The 23,830-nt window shown below is 41.5% G+C and overlaps 1 protein-coding gene across 3 annotated transcripts in view; it reads right to left on the bottom strand.

The window, feature by feature from the left end:
- COL24A1 (collagen type XXIV alpha 1 chain) overlaps positions 1–23,830 on the bottom strand; it is a 156,895-nt gene that overhangs the window by 26,877 nt on the left and 106,188 nt on the right. For all 3 annotated transcript variants that reach the window (XR_015950978.1, XM_035123684.3, XM_088673875.1), the window contains exons 30-43: positions 23,642–23,686; positions 23,473–23,517; positions 21,469–21,522; positions 15,321–15,374; positions 14,371–14,424; positions 13,344–13,397; positions 10,593–10,646; positions 9,857–9,964; positions 5,747–5,800; positions 5,434–5,541; positions 3,972–4,025; positions 3,021–3,074; positions 2,194–2,250; positions 1,007–1,060 (exon numbers count right to left, since the gene is read on the bottom strand). Coding sequence is in view for 2 of the 3 variants with exons in the window: in XM_035123684.3 (XP_034979575.3) it covers positions 1,007–1,060; positions 2,194–2,250; positions 3,021–3,074; positions 3,972–4,025; positions 5,434–5,541; positions 5,747–5,800; positions 9,857–9,964; positions 10,593–10,646; positions 13,344–13,397; positions 14,371–14,424; positions 15,321–15,374; positions 21,469–21,522; positions 23,473–23,517; positions 23,642–23,686 (849 nt within the window). In the remaining variant the exon portion in view is untranslated. The remainder of the gene's footprint in view (positions 1–1,006; positions 1,061–2,193; positions 2,251–3,020; positions 3,075–3,971; positions 4,026–5,433; positions 5,542–5,746; positions 5,801–9,856; positions 9,965–10,592; positions 10,647–13,343; positions 13,398–14,370; positions 14,425–15,320; positions 15,375–21,468; positions 21,523–23,472; positions 23,518–23,641; positions 23,687–23,830) is intronic.

Here is a 23,830-nt window from a genome sequence, read left to right as displayed (position 1 = left end):
ATATATTAATCACCTTATTGGAACTTGGTCTTCAAGATATATTCCATCTCCCCAGATGTTGTGGACTACCACTCCCATAATCCCTGACCACCGGCCATGCTGGCTGGGGATTATGTGAGCTGTTGTCCATAGCATTTGAAGGGGACCACATTAAGTACCCCAGATATACCCCATTCAACCTGTTTTGTCCTAAAGCATCTATCGCAACATATTGCATTAATCTAGTAATGCTTTGCTCCACCTATTGGTTCATAGCCTGGTAAATCTCTCCCCCGCCTTCTATACAACCACTTGTTCATCCATCTGGCTTTTGCCATTGGAAAAATGCTCACATGCCTTTATGTGTCCATATTTCTGGTCTGTATCTGCACTACCCCTACAACATATCCAAGTCTTAAAGCCATGCTACTGCCCACAATCCCAAGGGGTTGTTGTCAGATAGCATTTGGCCCAGGCTTCAATCCTATTCATCTGTTCTGGCTCCTGCCCAACACATACATGCAGAGGCTCTAACCTGAAAGTAAGAAAGGGATCTCTATTCAGACAAGTAGCAGTACAGAGTCAGCAGCAAACAAAGAGGTTCAGGATCAGGGCAAGGCGGTTAGAACTGAATGGAAGCAACACAGATGTCCCAACAAGTTTTAACCCCATTCATCCGTCCAGTTCCCAAATCTTTACCCAGTTTTCCAGTGGTGACCCTGATACAGTTGAACCTGAATTCTGATTAGCTTATAGTATCACATCCTGTCCATAATTTCTTTGGCAGTAGTCAACTCTAGTCCTGTCTTTTGCAATATCACTTACACTGTAATTCTATTCATATCTAGACTGAACAAAGATTCTTAGAGTTTAATGGAATTTACTCCTCGGTAAGTTAGTATAATGTTGGTGATATTGTACTTAACATGCATTAACATGTACGAAAGAGTGATTTCCCCCCTATTGCTGTTTTAAAATAAACTACAGAGTACATCCCATATAAATACAAATGAAAGCAGGATTCTACCTTGTAACCTAAATCACCAGGTTCTCCTCTCTCTCCACGTTCACCAATAGGGCCCTAGAGAAATAACCACAAGAAGTCCAGGTGGTTTAAAATTTCTTTGAAATATGGCTGCTATAGAATAAATAAAAAATAAAAAATGGGAACTTAAATTCAAAAGAAACTTTGGGCAGGCCAGGGGAGCGGGAAGAGAGAGAAGAGAGAAAAAGAAAGGAAAAGGAAAGGAAAGCAAACATAGTGAATACAATAAATGATGTCTAAAATTATTTGAACTATGGCTAGTTGAGGTTTTGAATCACATATATGTTAAACAAAAAACAAACTAACCGAAAATGTAGGTTTGCTCTTCCTCATATGTCAGAAAATTTCAAGAAATTAGCACTAATCATACTTTAGTTATTGATAAGAATATTTTAAAACTGCAAACTCACTAAAAAAATAACATTCTGTGTACAATAAATTATCAAAATGCCACAAAATTACAAAATCATAAAATGCAAAACCAATTATCATCATGGAATCAGATTAATTCTCTAAAAACAAAGGCAAAGCAAAATTGTTTTGAGCAAGCGATGAAACAGAATTGTAGGCACCTGCCTGGTTTCTATAGCAACAGTGTTTTAAATTACTGGTACTGGTGCTACTACGCTAAAAAATCTTTGTCAGACTTAGCATTTATACAGAAGTTCGAACCCTCTAAAATGCTTCGTTTAACATTACCTTTGGGTCAAACTAGATGAGATACTAAAAGTGTTAAAAACTATGTTTTACTTTGAAAATAGGTCCGATTCTCATCAGAACTGTGACTGGGGAGGAAAACATTAAACCTCATCTCCCTGTGCCCTGCTATCTCTGTGAACCCCCACCCCTGCCCTCACACCCCTATTATTAAATGTCTGACAAACCCTGGCACAGTTTCTAATTACACATTTAGTGCCACTTCTAGTTTAACCCCTTGGTACCCCTTACGTTTGCTGCTTTCCAAAAAACAAACAAATATGCAATTGCCGGTACCAATGAAAAAGCTGGAACCTGTACAAATCCAAACATAGGTATTTCAAAGCAACTACACCAATTCCACACAATCTTTGCACAACATGAGTGTAGTCTCTGGAGGGAACTGTATAATTTTGGGGAACACTTTCAATTCTGAATCACATATAGAGTTTTCTGGATAAAGAAAGACCTACTGGTTCACCTATGGGCCCAGGTGGTCCCAGCACTGTGCTGTCTTCCCCCGGGTAACCCTGTAATAGAGACAAATCAATGGTTTATTGGCAATGAAGCCTCAGGGTATTGTTAGTAAACTATGCATGAAAAATCGAAATATACTTTGCTTCAGGATGAGAACAGAAATCATGTTCAGGCAGCGCAGAGGCAGCAGGAGGCGCAATTAGCTAAAGTGGTTCTTCAGGTTACAAACAGTTTCAGGTTAAGAATGGACCTCCAGAACGAATTAAATTCTTAACCAGAGGTACCACTGTAATCTTTTGCCCAACGTGCAGCTCGAACCCACAGCCCTGAGATTAAGAGCCTCATGCTCTACCGACTGAGCTATCCCTGATTTTTACAGATTCTTATTTTAAAACTCTGAGCGAACAATATTGTGTGATGAGAAACCTCTGAATATTATGAATGAAATGACTTGGGTTGGGTTGCACACATTTATGCCAAAGCATAAATCCTCTGGTTTGTTTTACAGCATAGATGCACTGATCCTCAGCCATTCTGCGTGACTGAAGATATTGTGCTGGGAGCAGGGCTCGTGCTGATTTTTCTAATTTCTGGGTTAGTGGAGTTTGTAACCTGAAGTGTTTGTAACCCGAGGTACCACTGTACTGCGTTGCAGGGGGTTGGACGAGACAACCCTAATGGTGCTTTCCAACTCTACAATTCTAAGTGGATGGTGGGGGAATGTGTAAAATATATGCTTATTTTGTGAGCCTCCGAGACTTCTAGCCAACTGCAACAACCTCTGTCAACTACAGTATTTGCTACCACTTGTTACTCTTCATACCTTCTCTCCTTTGGCTCCTGGTGGGCCAGGAGCTCCTGGCTGACCCTGGTGACCCTAGGAAAAGAAACAATTGAACATAAATGTCATGCTGTGTGTGCAATATGTTTGCATTGTTGTGTAGTCAATATGCTGTCAAAGCTGACATGTCAGGCAAACAGGATAGTTGGACAATTGAAGACAATAGACCACAACATTTGGGAACAGAAACCAACAGTTTTCAACAGGCCTGGATTCAGTTTTAGTTACATGTGTTTTCTGGTCTTGTTGGGATTGATGAAGGATGCCTTTTGATCCGTGGTGGAAGAAAGGTGAGATATCTATGTTTTGTTTTTTAAAAAATCCCAACAAGAAGTCAATAAAATCTAACATGCGTTTGTCAGTTTGTCTTTTTGATAATTTTCTTGAAAAATGGAAGTTTCCCCAACAATAAATAAATAAAATGGAGCTATCTAATGTGTGTGTGTGTGTGTATCAGTTAGATTTTTTAAAATATAATTTTCTTGAAAAATGAAAATTCGATGGTTAATTTAAACTGCATTTTTTAAAAAAGAGAGAGTTAAGTATAGCTGTGGGAAGAATGGCAGCTTTCAATAGGCTTCGTTCAGAATGGCCATCTTGAAGCAGACAAGGGACAAATGGGCAGAGCAATCCGCACACATGCCTTGATGCCAGGCTGCATGTGCGACTTATGTGGCGGTGTAGTTCTGTCCAGCTCTCCTGGCTAAGCTGGCCTCCTGCCAATGGTAACCAACCTCTCCTTTCTGACTAATGAATGGGTGGGCGAGTGGCCCCCACCAGCGGGAGACAGCAAAGCACCCAAATTGGGGGGGGGGGTTATAAGAATTTTTTGCACAAGTCAATGGGCCATAACAAATGTAGCACAATGTACACAGATGGCAGCCAACAAACTCAACAGAAAGTACAGACAGACATTCAGGAAGTGCATCCTACCCCGTAACCTGGAATTCCTGGCTCTCCTGCAGATCCCATTGGCCCTAAATGTCCCTGTATGTATAAACAGCAGTAAACACATTTTAATTAGTTAAGCTCTCAATCGATGTTGCACTTCTGATCAGAGAAACACAAAGGGCATAATCCCAACCCAAGTTAAGCAGATATAAATCCTGTTGATTTCAAATTGTAAAAGTCAAACACATAAAAAAGGTAAAGGGACCCCTGACCATTAGGTCGAGTCACGGACGACTCTAGGGTTGCGGCGCTCATCTCGCTTTATTGGCTGAGGGAGCCGGTGTACAGCTTCTGGGTCATGTGGCCAGCATGACTAAGCCACCTCTGGTGAACCAGAGCAGTGCATGGAAACGCTGTTTACCTTCCCGCCGGAGCGGTACCTATTTATCTACTTGCACTTTTTGGGGTGCTTTCGAACTGCTAGGTGGGCAGGAGCTGGGACCGAGCAACGGGAGTTCACGCCGTCGTAGGGATTCGAACCACCGATCTTCTGATCGGCAAGCCCTAAGGCTCTGTGGTTTAGAAAGAGTCAAACACATACTGTCAAACTAACTTAAATATGTAAATAGTGGCTGGCTCATGCCCGATGATTTTTTTCTTTTAATGTAGTAATATTTATACAACCAAATGCCCCGGGAACCCAAGTGTTTGAAGGTGTAGGATATACATTTAAGAAGTTAATAAATCATACGATTAAAAAAAATGCAAACACGAGGTCTGATGGTGTTCTCTCCTGAAAAGCACCTAAAAAGGTATAAGCATGCACATTCTAACTACTTTTTTTTTTAAAAAAAAACCCACACACACAGCCTAGCAGGTAATCAGAATAAACGCAGCTTAGATTAAAGTCTACCTTCAGCATATTTGAACCAGAAATAAATCTTTTAGATAAAAATAATGCTGTAAGCAACACTAATGTCTCACAACAAATGAAACTGATCTGTAGAAAACACAACTTGAAAAAAGAGACAATGCATGTATTTTTGTAATTGACGAGATCTTTAATAAAAATATATTTATAAAATAAAATAAAAATAATGAAAACACATATAATATAGGTATAAATAATTGGTGAAAGTAGATGCAAATTGCTTCTTTGAATACACCATTTCAGAATATATATCTGCAAATAGGTATAAGCACAATGTTGTTGTTGTTGTTTAAAAAAGGCATATGCATTAAAAAACCCCACCCAAAGCCTATACCCTAATGAACTAAAAATATAGGCAAACAAGCTCTATATAAGAGTTTAGATAAACAAATGAACAGAGAGTCAGAGTGGCATGGTGGAGCAGGAAGATCAAGGTTCAAATTCCCACTCAGCCATTAAACCGACTGGGGGTCCTTCAGCCAGTCACATTCTCTGTCTCTGTCTCTGTCTCTCAGTCTAACCTATTTTACAGGGTTGTAGTGAAGGTAATAGGGAGAACAACTGTATACCAACCATTGGGCCTCTAGTTCCTCTTGAACCCTTTGGACCAATTTCTCCAGGCTCCCCGCGGTCACCTGTGGCGCCAATCTCTCCTGGGGGGCCATGCTGTCCCTTTCCCCCCTTTTGGGGAGGTTAGGAGTCAAAGATAAGACAATACAAGATGTTATTCCAAATGCAAACCGCACTGGAGAGCCAAGCAAGACTCCCAACATCCTGCTAACATTCTGTTTCAAAACTGTTTGTTTACGACCTGTCCATTATTAATAAATAAATGCTAGGCCCTCAATTAATACAAATACATGACAGATGAACAAAGATGAATTACCTTTTTTCCTGGGCGGCCCCTTTGACCTAGATTTCCTGGAGCTCCTTCGGGCCCCTGAAATATTTGTTATGAAGGAAGAGAGCTTTGAGAACATGTTTAAACTTTGGTGTGAACTGCATAATCTTAGCAAGGACTTATAACATTCAGCATGAGGGTTATGGGAAACTCTTATTAAACATTAGTGTGACTGTTCTGTTTTGGAGAAGAGTGATACAATGCTGGTGATTTTTATCAAGCCAGTGAAAATGCCACAAAAATCTAACATGTCTGGACAGAAAACAACAGCTGGAGACTAAAATAAATTTTGTGCTCAAGCCAAACACTTCATTTAGTAGGGAACTATATTCAATCAGGGAAGGACTAAAGAATGTCAGATTCAGGCCAGAGAAGCATCACCAGTGGAAGTAGATGTATTTGCATTACTACAGTTCCTGACTGTAAGATCAAACCTATCCATTCTTAAGGAAATCAGCCCTGAGTGCTCACTGGAAGGACAGATCCTGAAGCTGAGGCTCCAATACTTTGGCCACCTCATCAGAAGAGAAGACTCCCTGGAAAAGACCCTGATGTTGGGAAAGATTGAGGGCACAAGGAGAAGGGAACAACAGAAGACAAGATGGTTGGACAGTGTTCTCGAAGCTACCAACATGAGTTTGACCAAACTGCGGGAAGCAGTGGAAGACAGGAGTGCCTGGCGTGCTCTGGTCCATGGGGTCACGAAGAGTCAGACACGACTAAACAACAACACAGTCCTTACTAGGCTTCAACAAGGGAGATACGGTAGTAGCCAGCTAGGGATCAAGCCCACTGGGGCAGACACATGTCCGGTCTTCAAGTTTTCCTCCTAAGCAATACAAGACATGTTCAATCACCCCTACAAGTTCTTGATTGGGAAAGCTTTTGGGAAACAACAAGATATTCTGCATTTGCCTTGGCATGGTGCAAATCAAAGGCTCAGGAACCACCACAACTGAAGCAATATGCAGTCCACTAATACTAAATTTATTATGTAGCCACCGTCGCCATATTCCCAGTGTTTTGCAAGAGCAAAGAGGTCAACAAGTGTCCTCTCATTGAGCAAGTTAGCGCTCCCCTTTTATGTGGCAGTCAGGGATAAAAGCCCCAGCTACCAATTGGCACAATGGAAAGAGAACTTTCCCCTCTGGTCCTGAAAACTCTCCTTCTCTTTGTCCCACCCAGCTCTTTCAAACACCTTCCATGGCACCAATATGCACCTATATTAAATGTAGGAGGAAATTAGAGTTGCTATAATTCAAAAAGTTGTTGAGCTTTATTGGAGGAGGGAGCAGGGTAAGTTATACAGCTTTTTTTTTTGCAAAATCTCCACACACAAAAAAAGAAATTTGCATTAAAAAATCCCAGATGTGCCCAGGAAGTTTTGGACATATGACAGTCCTAAAACAGTTCTAGCAAGAGTGTTCGCTCATTCTGGAAATGATAGCTCAATTATCATTGATGAACTATAGCTTAAAACTGGAAGCCACAGTTCCTGGCCTAGGCATGAACAGTATTGTGTACCCGTTCTCAGCCGCACGGCAGGACTTGGTGGAGGAGCCATAGCTCAGCAGTAGAGTATTTGCTTTGCTTCTAAAATCCAAGCAAGTCACTGCTACACAGTGTTGATATTACTGAGCAAGAAAGACCACTGTGTGTCTGACTCAGTAGAAGACATTTTCCTTTCCTATGTTTCTAATCATTTTGTTGTTGTTGTTTTGTCTCATTGATTTCCTTTGCATACATTAAGTGGATGCTTCATCACTCTGTTTAATTTCCCAGCCCCCACCATCCGTCTTTTTTATGGCTACAGGAAACAGTAATTTAGGAATGGAGGAAAGCTGTTGATTGCCACGCTACAAAAAAACAAACAGCACATCCAAAGTAAGATTACAGCAGCCATTTTCATAAACAGCTGACTTCCGCATTAGACTCATTAACTGTTAACACTTTGGATATGCTTGGTGACTAAGAAAAATAACTAGAGGACAATGTGTTGCAGCTGACCAGATTTTGTTTTTCTCATTTTTGGCTTTTCTAGCCAACGCATCATGCAAAGCAAAAGCATTTCTGGTTTGTTCCAAACCATGTGGTTATCTTGAAAGATCAGCAGCATTGAAGGCCAAGCTAGACAAGATGCCAATCATGCAATGAACAGCTCCCGTATAACATCTGTGACCCCACAAACCATGCCAGAGTCCAAATTAAGATTGCTGCTCCCTCCCTGTGCCCACTATTTACTTTTCAAAAGCCATTCACACAATAATTGCTAGCTGAATGAACGGCATGCATCTTGTTTTTATCAGCCAGGTTTCCTTTAGGAGGGAGGATGGGACAGAAATTTAACAACAGTAACAATCTCATTGAGTTTGGTCCTGAGATAGAATGGCCGTGCATATGTTCCAGTGCTTAGGGGAAATCTATATTATAAATTGCATCTTAAATGGATAGTAGCAAACAAGTGTTCTGATTATACTATGCTGTTAAAATGTCCTGCAAAATTTGAGACAGAAAAGGGGCTGCGTGGAGCATCTTTGGAATACATTGTGCCTTTTCATTATATAAAAATATACAGTGAAACGGTATGTGACATGCTAAATCTATCCCATGGTCCAATCAAAAATACTGGCATGAATATATGTTGGGATGTACTTAAAATGAAACTGAACTGCATCAAGCCGGCATGCGCATTGACTCTGAGTAACCAGGATAGGATTGCCAAATGAACCAGAAAATTCTGGTAATGTCCGGGGTAGCTATTGGCGGGGTCTCTAAACCTACTATTCAAGTACGAAGTTACTATGTGATAATGTGTGGATAATAATAATGTGAAGGAAGTGGATGTGATTTACTACATTTTACGTAGACATGTGCAAAGAATGAATAGCGGGGCTGACACCAACATCAAACATTTGGTTTTAACTAACCTTGAAGATACATGCTACATAATGAAAAGAAGATTTAAATCAGGAAGAAATAGCACCAGAACATTTTACAGCAAAACAATAATCATAGCGCAAGGAAGAGACGCTTATAATGTAAGCTACACGTCTACTCAGAAGTGAACATGACTGAATTTAGTGAGACTTACTCCCAAGTAAATATGTATAAAATTGCAGTCCCAAATCCTTTGATTTTATGCGTTGTCTCTTGAAAATCTGCATCTCTGAAGCATTTTTTTTTAAAAAAAAGAAGTCAACATGTGGAAAGCTCTGGTTTTGAGCGGGATTTCCACACTTGATTTCATTCTAAGCCAAACAACTCAGTGCAATGAGTAATGTTCTGCTGGATTAAACCATTGGGATGAAAGTCTGTTTTGAGACCAGAGTCTTCCCATAGGATTAGGTGGGGCTTTGAACATTCAACAAGCCATGGAAACAGGAAGCAGAAGTGAACATGCGCTTTTTGTTTTCATGCTTCTGTGCAACGTCTGAAGCGGGAGCACAGATGTGTAGAAACAGAAACTGGAAGGATAAGTGCCACTGCTTATTACGTGAAGTCAATCTGAGACACAGTTAATTCTCCACAACCATCCACAGTGGTGGTCCCATTCCTGTGCTTGCCAACAGAAGTGATAATTAGTGCTAGCTGTGAGACAGAAACCTATCCAAATTGAGCTGGACTGGAATCAACAACTCCTGCCCTCCCCACTCAGCTGTTGCAACTTTGGCCATGGCTTCCAAGGCCTATATTGACAATTTCTGTACACTAAACCTGTGGTTCTGATGGGGGAGTGATTGGAGAGGATCCCAACATTCCCCCCCCCCTTTGAGGCAGTGTTTCTGATATGCAGGAAACCATATTTTCTAGCACTCGAACCACATTTTGTTCCTGGGAAATTGCAATTCCCCACCACCCACCCCATTGGGGATGTGTGCATGCAAGTGTCATGGGAGGCACCTAGTGGCATCAAAGGCGATAAGAAAAATAACTCACCACCCCAAGCTGTTTCATGGTTTTGTATTTAACTCTTTATTCGCCTAATACACCACTCGCACAAGAGACCACTTCATATAGCATGCTTATCTGCCAAGTTCTCTTGGAGCGAATAGGTCACATTGCTGTTATTTGCACTATAATTCTGAGAATACTTACGGGAATGCCCCTTATGCCCGGTGCACCTGAAGGGCCTGGGATTCCTGGGATTCCTGTCTCTCCTTTTTCACCATCTTCTCCAGGAAGCCCTCGGTCTCCTACACTGCCCTAAAACAGCCACATGCATAAGCAAAGGTCAAGAGGGGATGGAATCTGTTTATCAAGTTCAACCACCTTGGAAGTGTATATTTGATTCTGATCAAAACTAAGCCCCCTAGAGCAAAAAATACATAGGAAGCTTAGTTTGGTCAGAATCAAGTATACACTTCCAGAGTCAACGCTACTACCACCATCGCTGCTAGAGGGCCATGAAAATTTGTGCCCGGGCTTTTCAGACTCGTCTACCCATGTACTATCTGAAACCAAAGGGTTGAATTGGTTGCCAGATGTGAATTATTTTTTCCTACCCCACTAAATCACCATCTTAATCCTTCCATTTTGTTGCAATGTCTGCATGAAGCCTGCTTTACCAATCGCAGGAAACCAGCCTGAAATACATTTCAAAATACAGTGAAGGAGTGGTGACAACAGCTCTTTTGGACAGGAATTATGCGAAGATGCGAATTCTCTGTGCCTTTTGTTTCTGTGATTTCTCAATGAGCGTGCAGCATCAGTGTGACATTGCTGGACAACTTCTATGTACACAAATGCGGCAATGCTCTATTTTGTTATATATTTTGTTTAAAGAAACATGGTACAAAGACAACGCTGGGGCTGTTCAGTTGTTAAAATGTACCTTTGGTCCATCTTTCCCTTGGACACCATCTTCCCCCGGTGGTCCTGGCACACCCTATTTTTCAGAAGAAATAAATTCAAATGTTGTCACTTCCCAAAACTGTGGTGTACAAATACCTATAATCGAGGTAGGTTACCCCAGGGAACAACAGTATAAAGAACACCATGTGAGGGGTTGGGATAAACAACTTATTGAGGGGGGTTGCCGCTGTCTTGTCTTGTCTTCCCACAACACCAAGACCTGCCTGAAAAGGAGAGGGGATAATCAGGGACAAACCTCCTGAGCATATCTTGGTAGAGTGAGTTGTGAACGACAGTTCAATAGGGATTTCAGCTCCCTATACCTGAGATGTGTGTTGCCGGAAGGGGTGAGCAGGAGGGAAGGAGGGGGTTACAGGGGTCTGAACTTTTAAAGCAAGGCTTAGCACCCTCCGCAAAATGGGAAATTTCTATGGGCTTACATCATAATTTGAAATACGTCTGAAATGAAAGGGCTAATGTGTTTATTGGCAAGCAGCATATTCCTTTCACTTATTCAAAACAACTTAACATTCTGGAAGAAATGGTTTTATGTTGATGACAACAGACTGCTGGCTTTCGTATTTTCGAAAGGGGGAGTGGTATTTGCCTCCTTTTCACAGAATGCCCTGGTGCAACCTGAGACTGCTAAGATATACAGTATATACAATCGGGCCCATTAATCGGCAAAGCAATGCTTTCATTATCATTCTAAGATTGTAGCTGGGTTTCCATCGTGTCTTCTACCAGAAAGGTCTTTTTCTAGCCTGAAGACGAGTTCATTATCTTTGCTTGGATTGAATAACAACATTATTTCAGTGTCTCCAATGATGACCATGTATTTTTGTTGCCTTCATATTGAAGAGAAATCAGGATTATAGAAGACTAGAATGCAGCAAAACTGTCAAATGCCTACATAGTTTAAAATGAGCTATAATAAACATACCACGCCACACCACGAGGTAGCGATCGCCAATACATCTGGCCATTGGGTTTCCCTCCTCTTTGTCACTTTTCATATTCTATCTATGGGTCCCTTGCTGTGGTGCCATGATTCCAAAAAGATTTTGTGCCCCACAAAATATTTACATTATTTTAAAAGCTATTTTTAATGACAAAATGTCTTTGTAACCCCATCAAAACCCATCCAAATGTGCACCTTTATACTTTGGCCACACTCATTTTTACATGCAGCCCTTGAAGGGTTAACCAAAGGGGCCAAAGGGGTCCTTATGCCGAAAAAGGTTAGCCACTGCTGCCTTAGATTTATGCCTCCTCCTCTTACAAAATCCGATCCAATCCGCAGTTTGCCATTGCATACAAATCAACAAACTATGGTTTGCGCTTGACCTCCAAACCATAAGTGAAAGCCAATATTTTGACTGTGATTTCCAATTCTGGTTTGGAGGCAAGCAGAAACAATAGTTTGCTGTAATTATGAACTATGATTTGCCCTAAACAAGCAGATGGGTATGGAATTACAGTACACAAGGATAGGAGGGAGGGGAGGAAACGAACATGCAAATCTAATTCAAGTAACACTAAGTGATGGTTTGACAAGTGAATTTAACCATTGTGTTCAGGTTTCTTGGACCAATATTAATATCTTTTTCAATGAGGAACAAGGCCCAACTGTGCTCTTTGACTCATCATTAGCCAAGACTGAAAATAAAACCAACTCTGATATGAATTAGAATGCCTATTGCAGTTACTCCCAAAACTGTGTTCAAGGCCGCATTGCTACAATGAAAAAGAAATATGATTAATTAAGGTTTCTTATGAACCTGTTTCTGTGCAGGATTTACTGCTCTAGCCTTCCTTGCTTCCAATGCATCTCTGCTGGGAACAAGTTATTCTTTTATCACCAGGTGTGACTGGATCTTGCCATCCATTGCTATGGGCTTAGGTAAAGGTAAAGGGACCCCTGACCATTAGGTCCAGTCGTGGACGACTCTGGGGTTGCAGCGCTCATCTCGCTTTATTGGCCAAGGGAGCCGGCATACAGCTTCCAGGTCATGTGGCCAGCATGACAAAGCTGCTTCTGGTGAACCAGAACAGCGCACGGAAACACCGTTTACCTTCCCGCTGGAGCGGTACCTATTTATCTACTTGCACTTTGATGTGCTTTCGAACTGCAAGGTGGGCAGGAGCTGGGACTAAACAATGTGAGCTCACCCCTTCACAGGGATTCAAACCGCAAACCTTCTGATCAGGAAGCCCTAGGCTCTGTGGTTTAACCCACAGCTCCACCCGCGTCCCTGGATCTTGCCATCCACTGCTATGGGCTTACCTTTTTCCAATAAAGAGGCACACCCAGATCACTGATTTAGAAACTGATAAGGGAAGGAGGTAAATCTTACTCAAGAATGCTCTAAAAAGTAATCCTATTCAGGTGTAAGAATGAACTGTGTTTCCATTTTTCATTCCGGAAAGAAAGGAAAAAACACATCTCAGTTATGAGAAGTTTGGATAAGGCTGACCTAAAGCCTTCTTATACCTACTGTAGTCCTATTAACATTAGTTTATTGTCTTTTTCAAAAATAAGATAGCTACACTATTCATAACTAGTCATATTTAAGCCTCTGCTTATTATGATGCTGAGAATTTTCCAGGCATAGGAATCCAAGAGTCTCCCTTCATCCCTTCTCTGGTGTCATAATTTGCATACCACTTTGCATTTCTAAAATTCAGGACTCTCTTTAGTTCCAAAATAGGTTTCATATTTACCACTTACTCTTAAACCTTGTTCTCCTGATTCTCCAGCATTGCCAACAGGTCCAGCATCACCCTATGACATACAACACAAACACATGAAGCCTATGGACTACATAACAGGAGCAACAGAACAAAAGATTATATCTAACATGGCAGAAGTCTTGTAACAAAATAAACCCAAGCAACAACAACATTTTGTTTTGCATGCAAACAGTAAACATATATTGTTTGGTTGGAGAACTAAATTGCAAAAATCGGAAAACTGTGAACTTTTAAGTGTTTCTGTTGGCTCAAGAAGGCAGGACTCAGGCAGCATCTTATTAAAATGGTAGTAAAATCAATTTCATCCTTCATCCTTACTTAGAAGTGTGTCTGTTTCCCACATTGCTGGGCTTTAGACATCAATCTGAAACATTTTAAATTTGCTCAGGCTTTCACAAATTAATAAGGGGTACATCAATAATGTACACCAATAATGTACATATTTCTTTTCAAATTAAACTATTACAAATGCTCTCTCTCTCTGTGTGTGTGTGTGTGTGTGATTAGTGCTGGTTTATTGCATTTTTTTCATATGTTTGATTTACATTGTCCTGGGCTCTTACTGAGAAAATGTGATAAAGAAAGAAAGAAAGAAAGAAAGAAAGAGAAAGAAAGAAAGAGAAAGAAAGAAAGAAAGAAAGAAAGAAAGAAAGAAAGAAAGAGAAAGAAAGAAAGAAAGATTATTTTGCAGCAACACAAGCTGGTAGATTTGCAACAAGTACTTTAGAATTTTGCAAGCATCTCTATTGGTCTGCCTTATTTATACCTCACTCACTCAATTATATCAATAGAGAAATTGGCAGCCTTTCTTCTTTCTTCTCCTGGCATGCATACCTATAGCACACAGGCCCATTTTATTTTCAACAATAGCCATTCATCTCAGCAAGAACATGCCATACTCAGGTGCGCCTGAGATCTAATCAAATGTGGCCTGAGAGGCAACTCCCCACCTCTTTCTCCCCATATCCCAGAAGGTCTCCCTGAAGCAGCATGCCAACAATTACCTTTGTGCCTGGTTCTCCTTGTGGCCCTGGGTCCCCCTCTGGGCCAGGTGGTCCCTGAATTGAAAACATAAGCAAGCTTATTCACTGTCCACCACTAAATGCTTCCCAACATAAAAGCAAGATGGAGCACACAAAGAGGATCATACAACTAGAGGGGGAGGGATTAAAATTGGAGGTACACTTCTCCCAACAGGTTTGTGCATTAATAGGGGGCTTCTACAATGTCCCATAAAACCTAAGGTGCTTAAATGCTATCTCTTCTAGAGGTCTTGGTGTTTCTTACCTTGTCCAGGTCAACAATGGCCACTGATGATCCCTTGCACCTGCTTTCCTTCCAGACATCTGTCCTGTTCACATCCCAACATCCTTCCCTATGTGTTGCATCCTAGTTGTGTTGCATAGCTGAACATCTGATAACACTCTTCCAACCCCTTTCCCAGAAAAACTATTTCCCTGTGTGATAGCCAACGGGCACACTTAATCGGCATCATTCTAATTCGCACACCTGTTGCCTTGGAACACTCAGTTTTGCTGAAGGTGGCTATCCTAAAACTGTATGCATTTCCTCCCTTTTTTTCAATAAACTCATGCCAGACTCCTGGCACTTCTTTGTCCTTAGACCGTCGGGGCAAATTGTGACCCAGCCTTTCCTCTTCTTCTTCTTCTTCTTCTTTCTTCTTCTTCTTCTTCTTCTTCTTCTTCTTCTTCTTCTTCTTCTTCTTCTTCTTCTTCTTCTTCTTCTTCTTCTTCTTCTTCTTCTTCTTCTTTACACATATACAGAATGCACGCATTATGAAGTGTACAATAAACCTAGCCAGCTCCCCTCCCAGGGCCAGCAAGTGACCGGGCTGCCTGAAGACAGTCACACCCGTGTCTTTGTAAGGAGCAATATCTGCAGAGCACAGTAACTCGAAGCGCAATAAAACAAGGTGTTCCTGTGAAATACTTACTTCAAAGCCTGGTTCTCCTACAGGACCAGCATCACCTTGTTGTCCCCTTGGTCCCTAGTGTTAAACAAAAGTTTATGTAGGCATGCCATTCAGTTATCTTTTGTAGGAACTAGTACAATATTTACTACAGCAGCTCTGCTCATAAGAAGTGAATGGAAGTGTTGCTTTTATACCTGCAAAATTAGCGCAAATCAGAATATATACGAGAATCAGTCTGCTCCGCCTAAGGATTATTCTCTTCCAACTTGGACCAGAAATAAGCTTTCTGTCTCTGTTATTCTGTCCTCCTTTTGACTAATACAGTATAGACTTTGTTTAGATAGGACGTAATTTGTTTTCTGCTTTGTTTTGTTAAGGCAGCCTGGAATTTAATTAAGTGAAAGTAACTACAAATAACAGCCTTGTTAGTCGTTAGTTCAAAGAAAAGAGTGAGCATTTATTATTATTATTATTATTATTATTATTATTATTATTATTATTATTTGTAAAAAAACCGCCTACGGTACATGTTAGCCTAGTGGCAGTTTGGAAACTTTTACATGCAAATTAACCAGTGCTAGTCTTTCACCTGAGTTCGGAAACTGTTTTTTTTTAATAACATGGGAGGGTGATTTTGTGGAAGAAACCTGGCTTTCCCTGTCATCTGCATACTTCCCCCCGTCATTCTATTCACCACCCCTCCTCTCTAATCTCTAGCAAAACATACAAGATGGGGAAGGGGACCCTTATCAGTTTTATCTGCATATTTACAAAACAAAACAAAACAATGCAAACCACCAAGGGTGAATGAAACCCTGTATCTTATTTATTAATTATTATTTACATTTTTACCCCACCTTTCCTCCAAAGGGTTCAGGGAGGCATTTTATGGTTCTCCCTCCCTCTCGTTTTATACCCATAATAACCCTGTGAAGTAAGTTATCTAAAAAGGCTGTGACTGCCCTCTAGATTACCTAGTGAGCATCCTGATTGATGTGAACTGTGGTCTCCCAGATTCTAGTCCAGAGCTGCCATCGTCTCAAGACAATTGAGGGGGCCCAACACTATATCCCGATGTAACAAGGAGCCAGAGGGCAGAGCCGAATGCCCTCTGAAGATTGATGGTGCCCAGACTCCTAAAACAAATATTGGCCAGAGTGCTGAAACTGCTTTGGCCCCTAGGAGTTGGCACACCTGTTCTAGTCTAACCACTAGGCCACATTGGAGCAGGAGGAGAAGGAAAGCCTATATCGCAAAGTGGGGAAAGCAAATGAACCCATGGAAAAGCTGACAGAAGGCAGAGAGACAGGCAGAGTAGCAATCACAGACAAAGTTAAGTGGTGGGGTAGGAAATTCCTCTCCCCCCTAGCACCACAGTAAACAGGATACTGCTGAGAACTTATCAACAGGTGCCTTCCTGAATTTTAAAACAAGGTCCAAATTACTTCAAGGAATTGGAATTTCACCATTAGGCAGAAATCCATATGGCAACCTAAGTGCTTTGAGCACCTCCGCTGTATTCTGCTGCTTCGGGTGTCATGAAGATTAGGGTTTGATCGAACAGGCAAATGTTCCCCCCCCCCCCATACTATTCCCACGGAGCTCAGACAGGCTTGGCACAGACACCTTTTTCTCATGACTCCAGTGGAAAACCAGAAGTCAAAGCACGCAAGTGAACAATACTGGAAAGCTCAGGTGCAACTAAGAACACGCGGTCACCAGCACAGATTTTAATGAGGCGGTGTGACACTGAGGTGAAATCCCTTTCAAAGTATGGCCAGTACTACTTTGCAACCTCAGTGGAAGGGACTTTGTTATGCACTAAAAAGGGCACAGAATTCCAGAGCAAATGCCCATCAGTCATGAATGATCTAGTTGAGATTCCTGCATTGCAGGGAGTTTGACTAGATGATCCTCAGGGTCCCTTCCAACTCCACAGTTCTATGATTCTATGACTGGTTGCTTAGACGCTGGGTTTCTCTAACTTGGGTCTCCAATTGTTGCTGGACTACAATTCCCATCATCCCTGGCCACTGGTGCGGCTAGCTAGGGATAATGGGAGCTGTAGTCCAACAACAGGTGAAGAGCTAAGTCTAGACCCCTGGCTTGGAGCATCTTGCCCAAGTTTTTAAGAAGACAGAACAAGCACCTCTTTGCTTTTTGTAAAATAAAAAAAATTCCTTCAGTAGCACCTTAAAGACCAACTAAGTTTTTATTTTGGTATGAGCTTTCGTGTGCATGCACACTTCTTCAGATACAGTGAAATGGAAGTTTCCAGGCACTTATGTAGAGAAGGGGTGGGGAGGGGTGGGGATGGGGAGGGGGAGGGGGCATCACTCAGAAGGGTGGTGGAAATGGGTGATTGACTGACTGATAGCTGTTGATGACTGCAAACGACTGCAAATGGTTTTGCATGAAAAAGCAAGGGTTGAGATGGCTGAAGATCGCTTATCATGTATAATGAGATAAGAATCCGATATCTCTGTTCAAACCAGGTCCCTCCATGGTTTTGAGCTTGGTGATAAGTTGCAATTCAGCAACTTCTCTTTCCAGTCTATTTCTGAAATTCTTTTGTAGTAAGACAGCTACTTTGAGATCTTGTATAGAATGTCCTGGGAGATTGAAGTGTTCTCCTACTGGTTTTTCTGTCTTCTGGTTCCTGATGTCAGATTTATGTCCATTTATCCTTTGGCGTAGGGTTTGGCCTGTTTGTCCAATATAGAGAGCTGAAGGGCACTGTTGGCATTTGATGGCATACACAATGTTAGAGGATGAGCAATTAAATAGTCCTGAGATGGTATGTTGGATGTTGTTGGGGCCAGTAATGGTGTTGTCTGGGTGTATGTGGCAGCAAAGTTGGCATCTGGGTTTATTGCAGGCTCTGGTACCAGTGTCCATGTTAAGTCTGGTGGTTGTATTATTGTGGGTGAGGAGTTGTTTAAGATTGGGTGGCTGTCTGTAGGCAATGAAAGGTCTTCCTCCCAGAGCTTGAGAAAGGGAGCTGTCATTGTCCAGGAGAGGCTGTAGATCTCTGATGATGCGTTGTACTGTTTTAGCTTGGGAGCTGTATGTGATGACTAGTGGTGTTCTGTTATTTTCTTTTTTGGGTCTGTCTTGCAGCAGGTTCTCTCTAGGTATCTGTCTGGCTATGTTGATCTGTTGTTTAACTTCATCAGGTGGATATTTTAGTTCTAAAAAGGTTTGCTGTAGATCTCTTAGGTGAGATTCTCTGTCTGTAGAGTTGGAACAGATGCGGTTGTAACGTAAGGCCTGGCTGTATACGATGGATTGTTTGGTATGTTTGGGATGGTAGCTAGAAGCATGTAGATATGTTTGTCGGTCAGTTGGTTTTCTGTATAAGGTGGTGTCTATATGTCCATCCTGTATTTTTATAGTAGTGTCCAAAAAATGTATTTCTTGCATAGATTGGTTCATTGTTAGGTTGATGGTGGGGTGAAAGTCATTGAATGTCTGGTGGAAGGTTTCCAGGGTCTGTTGTCCATGTGTCCAGATAATAAAAATATCGTCAATGTATCGCAGGTACAGGAGAGGTTTGAGTGGGTAGGAGTTAAGGAAACGTTGTTCTAAATCTGCCATGAAGATGTTGGCATACTGTGGGGCCATGCGGGTGCCCATGGCTGTGCCGCTGATCTGGAGGAACAGGTCATCACCAAATTTGAAGTGGTTGTGGGTAAGGACAAAGTGGCAGAGTTTGGTAGCAAAGTCCGCTGTGGTTTTATCTGGAATGGTGTTCCTTATGGCTTGTAAACCATCATTGTGTGGGATGTTGGTATATAGAGATTCCACATCCATAGTGGCTAGTATAGTATTGTTAGGAAGATTGTTCAAATATTGTATTTTCCTCAGAAAATCTGTGGTGTCACGTACGTAGCTGGGAGCACTGATAGCATATGGTTTCAGAACAGAGTCCATATAGCCGGAAACACCCACTGTAATGGTGCCAATACCTGAGATGATGGGGCGTCCTGGGTTTCCTGGTTTGTGTATTTTGGGTAGAAGATAGAAAGTTCCTGGCCGAGGTTCCGCTGGTGTGTTTGTGAGGATCTGTTCTTGGATGTGTAGGGGTAGCTCCTTAATAATCTTGTTCAGTTCTTTTTTGTATGCTTGTGTGGGGTCTGAGTCCAATTTCATGTAAAAGGCAGTATTGGAAAGTTGTCTGTGGGCCTCCTGGATGTAATCAGTTTTGTTCATGATGACGACAGCTCCACCCTTGTCTGCCTCTTTAATTATAATGTCTGGGTTGTTCCTGAGATTTTCTATGGCTCTCCTTTCAGCATGGTTTAGATTTTGTCATTTCAACCTTCTGACACTGGGATGGGGAACCTGTAGCTCCACAGATGCTGCTGGACTGCAATTCCCATCAGCCCCAGGCCAGCATAGACAATGGTCAGGGATGATGGGAGTTGGAGTCCAACATTCATCTGGAACACCTCACGGTCCTCATCCCTTTAGCTGCTCACATTTTCCTCCTGAGCTCATGCAGTGAAAATAGGCATGAGGGATTGTCCCACATGATATATAGATAACACACTCACCCCCACACATATATCTGTATTTTCCCCTCACTATGCTGTGAAATATGATTTTTCTCACCCTCTGCCTGCTAGATTTATATTGTATTTCTAGCCAAAAAAGGTTATGCAACAAATGCCTGCAGGCACACTTCTGAGATAAGTAGGCACAAAGCTAGACCTTGAAAAATTCACAGTGGTGTAAATCTTAGAACTATATTGCTGATGTACATCACTTACTGGGAAGGGTACTTTTTTCAGAACAATGAAATCTCAGAATTAATGTTGACTTTTTGACATGTGAAATAATAGTGCTGCCTCAATCAAGAAGCAACATACTACTGCATGACATTTGTTCGCCTTTTCTGGATTTCATTGTGTTTACACCTTTCAATTGATTCTACATTGTATTGCATTTTCAGTAGTTTTAAACAAATGAAGATCCATATGGAAATGAGAACAAGAAGACATTCTTCAGCAAAAGAATGTCTGGTGTTTACAGCAGAATACTTTTTGATAAAGTACTAACAGGCCAATTGCATGCAGCTCTAAAATTACAGAATGTCTAGAGGCAGAGGCAACACAGAAGCCCCTAACATTAGCATTTAAAAACTATTTATATAAACATGTAAGGTAGATGTGTCTACCTCCAAGCAACACGGAGCTGCATAAGAAAAGGACTGTACCAACCTAACTTCTGTTGGATAAGTTTTGCTAAAGCGATGCTCTTAAACTCAGACCAACTGCTTATGCATGCTGACAACCTCACACAACAATGTGGGTGAACAGCATAATAACACAAACAGTATTTTATACAGCAGCATCAATGTACACAAACAGGAAGGGAGAAGGAGAGAACATTGATATCGCCTACTTCAGGGAGGAGGAAGCTGTAGCCCTCTAATTCCCATCATCCCCAGCCAATATGGCCAATTGCCAGAGATGACGGGATCTGCAGTCCAGCCATATATGTAAGGTCACAGTTTCCCTATCTGTGATCTAAGTGTTCTAGGAGAGTGTTCCCATAAGGGGCACTGCTGGAATAGAGATGCAGTCATTTAAGGATACAATGGAATTTGGGGAGCGTGAGAAAGGTAGAGTTGGAGAAACAGAGGGCATGAGCAGGGATGCAGAGCAGCGACGTGAAAATCTTCGATTGCATTGCTCTTCCATTTGACTGAGTTGTATGTATCTTCCAACCACATGCAACGTTAGGTGCCTGTAACATTACTGCAGGCACTGCAAAGTTATATGCGGGGGTGCCAGAAAAAGCCGACTGCTTCATCTGGTGGTGGGTGCAAACGATTAGACTACTACAAGCTCAAGTAGCTAAGCACCAATATGAGCAGATTTTTCTCATGCACTACCATAGGCTAAAATAATCATGTAAACAGACTGCAAGTACAAATTAGTATGTGTAAATGACAGGTTTAGCAACACAAGCCTATACTTGCTTACTCAGAAGCAAGCCCTATTGAATACAATGGGACTTACTCCAAGGTATGTGTGCAAAGGGCTGAAGCCTTAGTGTAGCTCCTTTTACAAGGTCTACTTAATTACAGTGCAAATGCAACATCTGTTTTCCAAGGAATTCGGCATGGCACGTGAAAGTGGAGAAATCATAGAAATCAACTTACTGGTTCACCCATAGGACCACTGTCTCCTGTGTTTCCTGGAGGACCAGGCAAACCCTAAAAGCAGAAAGCCAACAGAGGGAAAAAAGTTGTTTCAAATTCCATTTAAAAGGCATTACATTCCTTGGCCTACACAATCAAATCACTGCTCACAAAATCCCTTCATGGACATTTATGGCTTTCTCCCCAGCTCTTACCAAATTAACTCTTGTGGTTAATTGGTTAGCTGCTTTGCCAATTAAAAACAGAAAAAAGCTTAATAGTATTTGAAGAAATGAATGCACACAAAAACTAAGTTCAATAGGTCTATTTTGAGTCAAATACTATCCATGATAACTGAATAGAAATTTAAAAAACATCAAAACTGGCTATGCCTACTGTAGCTTGATTTTACATATCATTCTTAAAAGTTCAAAATGGAAGCAATAATATGCCAAAGCAGATGGGCATAGCAACACGTTTAGAAGGCAAAACAATGCACCTCTTTTATAATGCTGAAAAGTGTTTCTTCTCTGTAGGTTTTCTTACTTTCTAGTAAACTGTGTATTTCAAATGTTCTTCAAATGAATACAATAAAGACCATGCTTGTGGCACTTTAGATAGCCACAGGAAGGGGGCAGCAGATTTCCAAATTAAACAACAACAACAACAAAACAGCAGGAAAACATGTCAAGTAGATCAATGGCAATGTTAATCAGAATGACTGAAGTGTAACAGTGCATTGCAAACACACCAGCTTTTCTCAAGAAATTTTGGGTTTCTCTAGATTTTTATTTCCCCTTTTGCAAACACACCAGCTTTTCTCAAGAAATTTTGGGTTTCTCTAGATTTTTATTTCCCCTTTTAAAAAAGCCTATATTCTTTGGAAGTTCTCTCATCTTTTTAAAATGACTCTCCAAGAAAACCCCACATTTCCATGTGTGACTTTGCCGTATTCTCTTAAGAAAGACGGTTGAGAAAATACAAGCTACTTTGCTCGATCAAGCCAAGGTCCAGCATTCTGCCTACAACGGTGATCAGCCACAGATATCCACAAGTGTGGAATGGTGGAGTTCCTATCCATAGGGTACTCAACAGTCAGTTTAGATCCTACACTGCAGAACTGGCTCTTCAGATAGTGTGGATTTGCTACACAAGCTTCTCTGCTGGTGGGCCTCTGTTGCTGACCAGGAGGCGGAGAGGGAGGAGGTCAGTACAGTGCAAATGTACTGGAAGGAGTGCAAGATTGGCTGCATCTGTGTGTTTGCACCATGCCTACCTCCCTCCGCTCTCCTTCCAGTCAGCAACAGTGACCCTCCTGCTGGAAAAACAGCTGCTTCTGCTAACATTGCCTCGTTTGCCATTCTGTCACCAGTTCAATCAGCAACAAATCATTTCCCCTGTCTGCTCCTTCTGCCACTTTTTATAACATTTGAAAATCAAATCTCTTGGGCAAGTAAATTTATATGCCTTTTTATTATTATTTTGAGCAAACCACTTGAACTCTGTTAAAGTGCAAACTCACAACTGTCCCCTCCTCTTCCCAAGGTTTTCTTTTTACAGTGCAAAGCAGCATTTGATGGCTTCAGTGTGAACAGAGGATTGGCAGGAGAGGGGAAGCGGTTGTTCAACTCTTTATTTGCCAAATACTTATTTGCTCAAACCTGCCCCCACCAGCTGCTTTTCTTTCGGGGGGGGGGAGAGAGAGAATATGCTGCTCTGATGTTCTTGCCGTATTGGGAAAAGTGTTTCTGGAAGTCTGAAGGGGATTAACTGATGTCAATGAAAGTGTTAAATAGTCCCCTACACTTCTCTCAAGTCTCTGCTCAATCTGAAGCCACCAGCCCCCCCCCAAAAGGAACAATTATTCTGTCCTCAGTAGCAGATAATAATATAGCAGGGAAGCTTAGTTAGATCATAACTGAAGTCCTTCAGATGAAAAATGCAAAATAATACAGGCACACATAATTAGGTTTTGGGCACAATGGCAATATAAAGAAATCTTCTGCCTAAGTATGAAGAACTTACTGCTGTTCCTGGGCTACCTCTTTCTCCAGGGTTTCCAGCTTTGCCCTGCTCAGACAAAATTAAGAGAATGGTAATGTAAATAAATAAATAAAAATTCTAAGAAGCATTCTGGCTACAATTGCAACTGTAAATATAAATGCTGAAAGAACACTACTTCTCTGGCACGCACAATGAGTCCTGGGATGCCTTTCTTCCCGGTGTCACCACTCTCTCCCTGGGGGGAAAAAAGGCAATGTAAAGCCAATTTATTGTAAATTTACAATGAGAAGTCGACAGTTTCTTCAGTTTGTCTTTTAAATCCTAAACCAGCCATAGGCAAACTGCAGCCCTCCAGATGTTTGGGACTACAATTCCCATC

This window comes from Zootoca vivipara, chromosome 7, assembly GCF_965207765.1.
Source record: "Zootoca vivipara chromosome 7, rZooViv2.hap1.1, whole genome shotgun sequence".
In the NCBI taxonomy this organism is placed as follows: domain Eukaryota; kingdom Metazoa; phylum Chordata; class Lepidosauria; order Squamata; family Lacertidae; genus Zootoca; species Zootoca vivipara.
This window is presented reverse-complemented; position numbering and strand designations above follow the sequence as displayed.